The 12,011-nt window shown below is 30.1% G+C and overlaps 2 protein-coding genes across 2 annotated transcripts; both read left to right on the top strand.

Moving 5' to 3' along the window:
* Window positions 1–176: 176 nt before the first annotated feature.
* Window positions 177–6,405, top strand: Phum_PHUM584750 (uncharacterized protein; the record flags this gene model as incomplete). Its single annotated transcript, XM_002432412.1, has 4 exons — window positions 177–848; window positions 5,118–5,417; window positions 5,501–5,788; window positions 5,905–6,405. The coding sequence occupies 4 exons, from the start codon at window positions 177–179 to the stop codon at window positions 6,403–6,405; spliced, it is 1,761 nt and encodes a 586-aa protein (XP_002432457.1).
* A 1,852-nt stretch (window positions 6,406–8,257) lies between these two features.
* Phum_PHUM584740 (XPA-binding protein, putative) lies at window positions 8,258–11,974 on the top strand (the record flags this gene model as incomplete). Its single annotated transcript, XM_002432411.1, has 13 exons — window positions 8,258–8,305; window positions 8,387–8,659; window positions 8,736–8,933; window positions 9,002–9,186; window positions 9,268–9,382; window positions 9,458–9,605; window positions 9,682–9,833; window positions 9,914–10,134; window positions 10,366–10,528; window positions 10,606–11,196; window positions 11,291–11,407; window positions 11,489–11,789; window positions 11,910–11,974. 13 exons carry the CDS (start codon window positions 8,258–8,260, stop codon window positions 11,972–11,974), a joined length of 2,577 nt encoding a protein of 858 aa, XP_002432456.1.
* Between the last annotated feature and the right edge of the window lie 37 nt (window positions 11,975–12,011).

The following is a 12,011-nucleotide window of genomic DNA, read 5'->3' as shown; positions in this document are numbered from 1 at the left end:
ACAACATGTATTTTTTAATAATAAATAAAAAACATTCGAAAATGTTTTGGTGACGTCGTGATATTCGGTTGTTACATTAGTAAAATTCGTTTTGTTTTGTTTTTACCCCCCGTGTTTAAAAAAAAGCCGTGTTCATGGTGCGACGACGGGAACGTTTTGTACCTCCGGTACCCAAAATGGAAGAGCCGGTTAAAAAGAAGCCCAAAGTAAATGGTGGAGATGATAGTGATGACAGTGAAGAGGGCGGAGAAAATGATTTGCAATCACTTCAAAAAAATTTACTCGAAAATTGTTTATGTGGTGTTCCTCAAACCACCTTGTACAAAGCATTTCAAGATCAAAGTAGTAATAGTTCTAATGACCAACATCCAAATATTAATTTGTCACAGTGGGACATTGACAGGATTCTTAAATTTCTCACATGCATTCATGTTTTATGTGAAGTGTCAATAAAGCAAAATTTGGAAGGATCGACATGTTCAAGAATTAACGATGTGTGTGAAGCTTTAATTAAAAACGAACACGGTGTTATCGATGAAATATTGGATTGCCTAATGCACAACAATCAGTTTGTTTGTTATACAGCTTGTAAAGCTTTAAGCAGTTTTTTTATCATTTGTAAAGCCAACTTGCATTCAAAATGGCTTGAAAGAATAGCGGATAATGCTTTAACAACTCAAATACCTAGAAAAATGTCAAATTCGTTGGATGTCGTAAAGAGGGTGATCGAATGGAAGGATAATAACACTCATCCTTTGGAAGATAGAGGAAGTGGATCGCAAAATTTATTGCATCCCCTGTGCAATGCCACTAGTCTCATGGATACAGAAAGCCCAGATAGTTCTGAGGTGAGTTATATTTAATGACACAAAATTACTTACTAGCATGTAACGATAGTAAAACACTCATAATTATTATCACACACATTTTACATAAAATAATTATCATTAAAATTAAACTCGTTCTCTAGCGAATACAATATTTGAATTAAAATTCGATTGCAAAATTTTTGCAATCGGAATATTTTTTTTTTGTTTTTCCTCAAGTATTATTGCTTACTCGTTGTAACATTATAATTTGATTAGTTTGCAATATTTTAAATCAATAATTCGAAAATAAAAATTGATCGCTTTTTCGAAAAATTGCTGCATATTCATTAATTAACATCAAAATTGGCAAAAAAAAAAAAACAAGCATGTGCATATATTTACCTTAACAATAAAAAAGACGCTTAATTATTCGAACGAATGTGTTTCTTTCTTTTTTTTTTTTTCTTCTCTCTCTCTCTCTCTCTTCTCTCCAAACAAGGTTTGCCCTTTCTCGTGCACCTTTGCCCCACGACCTGTTTCGTTTTAAAAAAAAAAATTTATTTTATTTTATTTTGCTTTACATTTATTTTCATTCATTGTGAGAAAAAAAAAAAAAATGGCCGATAAATTTTAATTAAATGTCAGTTGAAATGTACATCGATTGACAAAATGCAAATAAAAATAATAATAATAATAATAATAATAATAAAATTTTCAAACGTGTTTGAAGAGAAAAAAAAAAAATAATAATAATAATAATTTTTTCTTTTTGGGCAATTGTAACCGAGAAACAACTATGAAAGTGTTTTCTAATCTAGTTAAAAATCTCTCTCTCTCTCTCTCTCTCTCTTTCTCTCGTGTATAAAATTTATGGAATTTCGTGAGAGTCGAGGTATTAAAAAAGAAAAAGAAAAAAAAAAAACGTTTGGATTCATTTTAAGGTACGCGGGTTAGAGTATAGAAAAGCGAAAAAAAAAAAAAAAAATGGCATCATCTTCGTTTTATTTTTTTTTTTTTTTTTTTTTTTTTCCGAGTAAATAATTTACCGTTTAAAACATTCACTTTTCCTGTACTCGAAAAAAAAACTACCAAAAATTATTAAGTAGAAAAAAAAAGGATAGAATAGTAAATAAACATAATCATCATCATCATCATCATCATCCCTTGATTCATTCATTTTTTTGATAGGTGAAAATCCAGTTCAGGTATGCGTGAACGATTTTTGTTTTTTTTTTTTTTTAAATCAATTCTTTTATTTGGGAGGGTACGAATAAAGGATGAAAAAAAAAAAAAGGAAAAGGGCCTAGTTTAAATTGGTCCTCATCATTTCCGATACGTGACTTGCTATTATCTCGGCTTGTTAAGGAGGCTGTAATAATCTAGAAGAGAGAATATATATTTTTCCATAGTAAATCACGAACTTGGCTAAAATCGTCCTGTTGCCTTCACGTCGCGAGTTTTTCAAATCTCGATTATTACTTATTGTTTTTCATTTTTGAAATTTTTTCTTCTTTTGTTTTTTTTTTTTTTTTTCTTATTTCGCGTCGTCGTCGTCGTTGCAATTTTATTGTTAAAGTTGTTTGCGATTGTTTTTTTTTTTTTTTTAACAAATCAATGATTATGCCCCCCATCCATTCTTTGCAATAATGCGGTGGGTGGATTTTAAAAAAAAATTTTCTTTTTTTTCAATGAAGTTTAAGGCGGGAGGCCTTCGATTATCGATCTAATAGATATGTAAGCCTTACATTGTATATATACAATCGTCTTGTTTTGTAACGATGATGATGATGATGAAGGGAGAGGGGGAAAACCTTTGTTTTTAACATTTCCCTCCTCTTCCTCCTCCTCCTCCTCCTCCCTCCTATCAATCCCCTTCTTTAAGATCTTTGTTTGCTGGCCAAATGGTTTTCATCATCTCTGCCAAAATTCACGCATTTTTATTTATTATTATTATTATTATTATTATTATTATTATTATTATTTACAAAATGTCCCAAAGCGAATTCCAACGTGGGCGTAAAAAAATATATATATTGTATTTAAAAAAAAAAAAAAAAAAAACAAATAAAGAAAATAATTTATATGCGCGTATAAGTTTTTTTTTTTTTTATTTAGTTGTGGAAAATTTTTATAGTCATTTTTTTTTTTTTTTTTAAATATAATAATTACTATCGATTCACGGTTCATCGATTTCAAAATAAAATAAAATAAAATAAAAAACGTTATTTATTTATTTATTTATATTATGAAATTAACGTTAAAAAAAATTGTTTAACGTAAAAAAGTATTCGTAACACAAAGAATAGAATAAAAGAGAAGAGAAAAACTATTATTATCATCATCATTATTATTATTATTATTATTATTATTATTATTATTATTTTCTTAAACGTATCTTTTAACTTGTGTGTGTCATAATTTAAACAAATATTTTTCCTTCAGATTTTTCAAATAGAGAGAGAGAGAGAGAGTAATAATTAAATTTTTTTTTCTTTTTGTTTAATTACACATTTTAAAACTTTGGCACAGCTTTGCCACGAACATTTTTTTTTTTCTTTTTCTCGTTTTCATCATTATTATTATTATTATTTCACAGAGTTTAGGTTGTGTTTTTTTTTTTTTTACTGCCGCGAGTGTTTTTTTGAGCGCGGGAAGGGAAGGGAGGGGGAAAAACATCGAAAGTTAAATTACCCTTTTTTGTTTTGATGGTGGTGATGGTACTCGTCTAATGATCGGGTACGAAACGAAACGAAAAGAATGTTTTTTTTTTGTTTTTTCCGAGCAAATTTTTCAAAATGGGGGGTGGGGGGGTGCTGCGTACGTACGACGATAATGATAATTCATTTTAACAACAACAACGACAACGAAAGAGAAAATCAAATTTAAATTTAAATTTTGCGCATAAAAATGTAGGTTACACGGCCGAAGAGTAAAAAAAAATCGATCGAACGGTTATCGATAATAATAATAATAATTCGCTTTTTCCTTTTTTTCTTTCCTTTTTTTCCTTTTTTTTATCCTTAAAAATTTTTTTCCTTTTTCCTTTACGTCACATTGAAAAAGATCATTTTCCAATCCGACCCGTTGCATAATTATTATTATTATTATTATTTTGTACGAATAATTTCTTCCTCGTCTGGTCGTACCTGTCCAGAAAAAAAACTATTCCGGGTCATGAAAATTATTATTATTATTATTATTATAATTCCATCCCTCTAATTTTAATGATAACCTCGTGATGATATAATTTTTATTAAAAAAAAAAAAAAAAAAATTTAAAATGGTTTTTTTTTTTTTAACCCTTCATGATAAAACCGAAAAAAAAAAAAATTTAAACGTACGGTCGATTTGTTTTTTTTTGATTTTCAGGTTTCAGGTTTTTTTTTTGTTTTTAATCTACCTTTTAAATCTTGTCGTATGTATGTATTCGTTCGGTAAAGGTAAAATCATACACGCACACACACGCGCACAATTTTCTTTTGTGTGTAATTATTATCTTTGATTTTTTGTGTGTATTTTTCTTTTTACTAAATCTCGATGGGTCAGTGATTTTCTCACTGAAAAAAAAAAATTGCTTTCACGATGAGAGAGAGAGAGAGAGAGAGAGATAGATTCACCCGTTTTTTTTTTTTTTTTTTTGGTAAAGAGGTATTTTTTTGTTTTATTCAGGTACGTACGAGTCGGTTGTAAGTGTGTGTGTTTGTTTGTCGGAGACGAACCCTTGGCATCTGACCGTAAAAAAGAAGAAAATTACTTTAATAACAACTTTTTGTTTCGACTGACCGATCAAAAAAAAAAAAAAAGAAAGAAAGAAACAACAATATGTTTATTTTCTACCTCCCCTCCCCTCCCCTTCTACCCCTGCCCCCTCCCGTTTGGGTAATTGTTTTCTTTAAGGTTCGAGACTGTGTTTATTTAGAGCATAATTTTCGGAGTTGTTCCAAACTTTTTTTTTTTTTAATAATAATAATAATAATAATAATAATTGCTAGAACATGATCGTTATTATTCGTCGTTATTCTCTCGAATCGATCTTCTTCTTCTTTAATTTTCTTTTTTTTTTTTCCTCCTTCATTAAAAAAAGAAAATAGAAAATGGCAGAGAAATGTTATTGTTTTATTAATTTCCTCCTCCTCCTCCTTCTTCTTCTTTTTGTTTGTTGTTGTTTGTTGTCGATCTTTTAAAAAAGTCAAAGTTAAATGTCAGAGAACGGAGTCTTCTTCTGTTGACATTTTGAAATTTTTTTTTTTTTTTTTAAATGATTTTTATTATTATTATTATTATTAATGTTCAATGTTTAATTTTCAGGTCAAATGTATCTGCATAAAAGTATTAGAAGTTAAATGGCCGGATTTGGTAAAAAAAGTAGACGACATGATATCAACGTACACATCGGAAAATGAATGCGCAATCGTTACCTTTCTCGGACTTTGGGAGTCCATAATTTCGGTCAAAGCGAATTTGTCCGTCATCGACACGAAACCCTTTTATTCGAACCTATACAGTTTTATTGTGGTTTTGAATTCGTCGGTGCCTTCGACCGTTTGGAAACATTTATTGAATCTCTTCAACGAAGTTCTCTGCTACGGTAGCACTTTGGCTTTGCAAGTACGTTTTCCCTTTGCAACCTTTGAGAAGGTTTTGTTGCAGAATGTGATTCACTCATTGATTGATGTATCCCTTAATTTTAGGAATGCTTGGCGGAAGAACCGTGCGCACTCGCTCATCACGTCATGAGAAGCGTAAAAGACTGGCGTTTGTTAGACCTTCTTCCTTTTCGTAACGGAAGCGGAAGGTTCGGAGGAGGACGAGGAGATGGTGACAGGCCTCTGTTGCAAAAAATGGCATTGCTCGTACTCAAAAGCGTTGCCGTGACCGTGAAAGAAACGAGATACGAATCATCGAGCGATTCCTCCGTCGGATCCGAAGCAGATGACGTCGATGCAGACATGGCCGTGATAGAGCGAAGCATTCGCGAGGTAAAATGTGATTTTTAGGAGCAAGTCTGTGAGACTCGGCTCACTACTCCAAAGAGAGACATTGCGTCGAGATGATAATTGTAATCAAGTTAAATGATTATTTCTTTTTTTTCTAGGTTCTGAGGCAGTTGGACAATTGCGTAAAGCAACTCCTTCCTTTTCATCCCGAAACTCCTCTCGCGCAGTGGGTGGTACAATTATTCGCGGATCAAGATGACTCTCTCATCGAAGCCATGGTTTGTTGCCTGGACGTCAGAGTCGGTTTATACTACAGTCCGACGATGACTCCTAACCTGTCACTGAGTCCCACCAATACTCTGATCGCTTTTCTTCACGTCGTCAGTCACGATCCGGACGTACTGTTAGATTTACTAGTTTCGAACGAAACGTGCTTCCTCTTGTATTTGCTCCGGATATTAAAATTCATGCGACGAAATTGGTCGGAATTTGTAAGTTGTTGCGGTCACGAATTGGACGACACCATGTCCGTGTTCATAAGACTCAGGATAGCCATCGACAGACTCGTTCAACGTGCCTTATTCCCGTATAACATAAATCCCGTATTGAGACTCCTTGAAAAATGCGAAGAGCTTTACGAGGGTGGAAATTGTTATTAATTATATTAATTCGACTGACTAATAATTATCATCATCATCATTCCTTTCGACGACAATACCTTTTTTTTCCCTAATATGTTCTCTATATAATCCTGTCGTGCCTTCTTATGTATACATACTTTTTTTTTCTTGTTAATAACATTTTCATACAATTTTACGCTTTAAAAGTATAAAAATAATAATAATAATAAAAACGAAGTAGAATGTAATATTATTTCTTCACGCATGTAATTAATTGTATATTTTTTTTTTTATAAGTATAAGACATTATTAATATTAATTAATTTATTTTTTTAATCAATACGAAAACGGTTAAAATTAAAATTTTAGATTTAATAAAAAATTTTTGGTTAAGATCAAACGTAGAAGATTTTTTTGTATTTAAATAAATGTTTAGGTTCCTTTTTTTTATATCATAAATAATAATAATAATAATAAATTTAATATTTTGATTATTAATTCATTTTAAATTCCACTACATATCATATCCTTAATTAAATAAATTGCAGCGATTATGAATTTGTTTAGTTTTATATAAATAAATAAATAAAATGTAATTTAAAAATATATAAATGGGGGATTAATTAAAGTTTTTAAATTGTAATTTTTTTAATAAATTACAACTAAAATTTTCACACACACACACACACACAGATAGAAACTAAAATTTTAAAATTCTTGTTTTTTTTTTGTGGCCAATTATTTAACATGTAATTTTCTAAAATGAAAACAAATTTTATAATCATTTTAAAAATTTTGTTTCTTTTCCATCGCCGAAATTAGTTTTTTTTTTTTTTTTTAATTTTTTATATTTAAAATAATTTAAGTTAAATTGTTACTTGCACCCAACCGGTTTTTCTATTTAATAATAATAATAATAATTCACAGTTAATTTAACCAAAGGTATATAAAAAAAAAAAAAAAAATGTAATCATAATTAAGTAAAACAAGTCCTAAGTAGAAATATATATATATATATATATATATATATATATATAGATTTTTTATATTATATATAATATAATATATATTTATATAGATTTGTTGTTGTTTTAAATATTAAGATTTAATTCATAACTAAAAATTATTTTAGCCAAGTAACTCAAAATGTATTAATTTTTTTATATTTGGAAGAAGAAAAAGAAATAATAATGATTATTTTTTTATTTTTTGTTTCATCATTATTAAATACATTATTATTTATTAAATTTGTTTTTATGTTTTATTAATATTTTCCTCCTATCATCTGATAATTATTAAGGGTGTGATTAAAATCTATTAAACATAATTATTTAAAATTTTTTTGCCATATTCCCAAACACTTAATAATATTTTAGCCAATAATTATAGGAAAGATTTTATGATTTAAAAGTTGTTTTTACTTTGGTTAAATACAACTGTTTAATTCGTAAATTATCCCGAAATTATAAAATCAACTTTTAAACATTTCCAATAGATAAATATAATTATAAAAATCATAAATATTAATTAGTACTCACCATATTTTGCACGGACGTTACAAAGTACTTTCCATCAAGTTTTGGCGCGAGAAATCCACCATGTTAAGTAAACCGAAAATACATAGAAATGTAACGAATAAATATGATTTTGAAAAAAATTCGTGTTATTTTCGAATTTAGTATTCTTATTTTTATTTCCCGAATACAAATTTACATTATTTTTGTCGTTTTTATCACTTATTTAATCTAAAATTAAAAACGAACAAAACTTACGGATTCACTTACTAAGTAAAATGTCGTGGAACTAGAAACGCTTACTACCATGTGAAATACAGTGTCATATAATTTAAAATTATTATTTATGTATTTAATTTTCAATATATTGCTTCATAATGAAGACTTTAGAAAAAGATAATGATAAAGAAAACATGATAATTTTTGTTAGTATTTAAATATATTGTTTGATTTAATTAGATTTTTTTACTTTCGTATATAAAATTTTTTGTTTTTTATTTTTTTAGAGTGAAGAAGATTTGGCTTATGAGGAAGATATTATTAAAAATCCTTATTCTGTTAAACACTGGTTAAGGTATATTGAGCATAAAAAATTTGGACCAGATGAAGAAATAAATATAACATATGAAAGGGCTCTCAAAGAGTTACCTGGAAGTTATAAATTATGGTACAATTACTTAAAACTCAGACGAACACAAGTTAAAAATATTAAAGTAACAGATCCAATATATGAAGAAGTTAATAGTGCATTCGAAAGATCATTGGTTTTTATGCATAAAGTATGAGTTATGGGAAGAGTTTTTATTGTACGAGTACTTATATAATATGATTTAAAAATTATACTCTTTCTTTCAGATGCCTAGAATTTGGTTAGATTACTGTCAATTTATCACTGATCAACGACTTATTACAAGAACTAGGCAAATATTTGACAGAGCTTTAAGAGCTTTACCCATTACTCAACACCATAGAATTTGGCCATTGTACATAAAGTTCGTTAAAAGTCACAACATTCCCGAGACTGCCGTCAGAGTTTTCAGGAGGTATTTAAAGGTAATTTTCATTGCTCTTGATACTGAAAAAACTTATGAATTAGATTATAAGTTGAATTACTGTTTTAGCTATGTCCTGAAGATACTGAAGATTATGTAGAATATCTAATATCAATAGGTAGATTAGATGAAGCAGCTTTGAAATTGGCACACATAGTTAATACTGATGATTTTGTATCCAAACATGGAAAATCTAAACATCAGTTATGGAATGAACTTTGTGAACTAATTTCTAAAAATCCCACCAAAGTCAGGTTAGAACAAAGCATTTTAAGTTTATTTCATTTTATGTTTCATTTTGTCATGGGTTTAAGCTTTTTAAAATTAAATTTCAGGTCACTTAACGTAGAAGCTATTATTAGAGGAGGATTGAGACGGTATACAGATCAATTGGGACATTTATGGAATTCGTTGGCTGACTATTATGTTCGAAGTGGACTTTTCGAGAGGGTAAAAATCAATTAAAACTAATTTAAAAGATAATATGAATAATATCAGTATACTTTTTTGTTTTTTCTTTTTTAGGCGAGAGACATATACGAAGAAGCCATTCAAACAGTGACGACAGTAAGGGATTTCACACAGATTTTCGATACTTATGCTCAATTCGAAGAATTAAGTCTCAGTAAAAGAATGGAAGAAGTTTCGAATGAACCGAATCCTAGCGAAGAAGGTTTGTAGCTAAATTACAAAAGAAATTTATGAATTTTATTTAAGAAAAATTAACTCAATGTTAAATCCCTTTTCAGATGATATAGATTTAGACCTTCGTTTGGCAAGATTCGAACACTTGATGGAAAGAAGATTGTTACTTCTTAATTCTGTATTGTTAAGGCAAAATCCACATAATGTACATGAATGGCAAAAAAGAGTTCTTTTATACGAAGGAAAACCTTTAGAAGTAAGTATTTTACATTTTTAAGGCTACAAAAACAAAATTTACTCGATTGATGAACTGTAAATGTATAAAATTAATTCCAGATCATAGACACTTATACTGAAGCAGTTCAAACAGTTGATCCTAAACTAGCCGTGGGTAAATTGTATACTTTGTGGGTAAATTTTGCAAAATTTTACGAAAAAAACGATCAGATAGAAGATGCAAGACTTATTTTCGAAAAAGCAACTCAAGTGTCCTTTACAAAAGTTGATGATTTAGCATCGATTTGGTGTGAATGGGCTGAAATGGAAATCAGACACGAGTAAGTTTTTTTTTACTTTAAACTAACGACAAAAAAACGATAGTTTTAAAAAAAAACTCTCATGATGATTTATAAAAGGCGAATGTGATTGCTGAGCTTCCGGTAATCGAGTCGGTCGAGTTCGCGAAATGCACTAAATAACAATAATAATTTCTGATTTGAATTAATATTTGAATTTTTTTTTTGGTTGAAATACATATGGATTTTCATTCACATCGTTTTCATTTTCAGAAATTTTTCGGAAGCTTTAAAATTAATGCAAAAAGCAACGGTTCCTCCACCTAGAAAAGTAGACTATCACGACGATTCGGAAACGGTTCAAAGCAGGTTGTACAAATCATTAAAAACCTGGTCTATGTATGCGGATTTAGAAGAAAGCTTTGGAACGTTTAAGGTACGTAAAGTTGTTGGGAACAAAATTCATAATTTAAATTTTCAAAACCCTAATGACGTCATAATTTGGTTTTTCAGACGTGCAAAGCCGTGTACGATCGAATTATAGATTTAAGAATAGCAACGCCACAAATAATAATCAATTACGGTTCGTTTCTAGAAGAACATAATTATTTCGAAGAAGCTTTTCGAGCTTACGAAAAAGGAATCGCATTATTCAAATGGCCGAACGTTTACGACATTTGGAACACTTATTTGACAAAGTTTTTAAAACGTTTCGGCGGTACGAAATTGGAAAGAGCGAGAGATCTTTTCGAACAGTGTTTGGAAAATTGTCCTCCGAAATATGCCAAAACTTTATATTTACTCTACGCCAAATTGGAAGAGGAATACGGAATGGCGAGACACGCGATGGCAGTCTACGAAAAAGCAACCTCCGCGGTACTCCCAGAAGAAATGTTCGAATTGTTCAACATTTACATAAAGAAAGCTGCCGAAATATACGGAGTACCTAAAACACGTCAAATATACGAGAAAGCCATAGAAGTTTTAGACGAGGCGAGCGCAAGAGATATGTGTTTGAGATTTGCCGACATGGAAAGAAAACTCGGGGAAATCGATCGTGCGAGAGCCATATACGCACACTGCAGTCAAATGTGCGATCCTAGGGTGCGACGTCATTTTTTTTTTTTTTTTTACCCGAAAAAAATTAATTTTTAAAAGATTTTACCATTTTGTTTGTGTCTCTCTCTCTTTTTATCAGGTTACCGGTGATTTTTGGCAAACGTGGAAAGAATTTGAAATTCGTCACGGTAACGAAGATACTGTAAGAGAAATGTTGAGGATTAAACGAAGCGTTCAAGCGACTTATAACACTCAGGTAATTATAAACAAAAGAGGTTGATCGATCGGTACTTACGAATAAATTCATCAATTTTTTTTTTTTTGATTTTGTCATCAGGTTAACATGATGTCGGTTCAAATGCTTTCCGCATCCGGAAGTTTATCCGCCGGTACGGTTGCCGATCTAGCCCCGGGAGCCAAAGACGGAATGAGACTTTTAGAAGCGAAAGCAGCCGAAATGTCGGTAGGAGGAGCAGGAGGTGGAGGAGGATCTAAACAAGGAAACAGTATATTATTCGTTAGAGGTGAAACTCACGTACAAACAAAAGCGGGTCTCGATGCAAAAGTCATCAATCCCGAAGAAATCGATATCGATGACGATTACGAAGAAGAAGAAGAAGACGAAGGTGATGGTGAAGGTGAAGGTGAAGACGATGATGGAAAAGCATACGGTAAACTTTTTTTTGTTTTCCTCTTGCAATTTTTCACAGATGATTATTATTATTATTTTTTTCTTAAAATAAATAATTAATTTACAGACATGCCAGTGGAAAAAGAAGTTCCTGCAGAAGTTTTCGGAAGTTTAAATCCAACAGCGAAATGAATCGGAAAAAAAAATATATATATATATATAAATTAAA

This window comes from Pediculus humanus, genomic scaffold (genome assembly GCF_000006295.1).
Source record: "Pediculus humanus corporis 1103172108310 genomic scaffold, whole genome shotgun sequence".
Lineage (NCBI taxonomy): Eukaryota > Metazoa > Arthropoda > Insecta > Psocodea > Pediculidae > Pediculus > Pediculus humanus.
The sequence above is the reverse complement of the archived record's forward strand: the minus strand, read 5'-3'. Positions and strand labels throughout refer to the sequence as shown.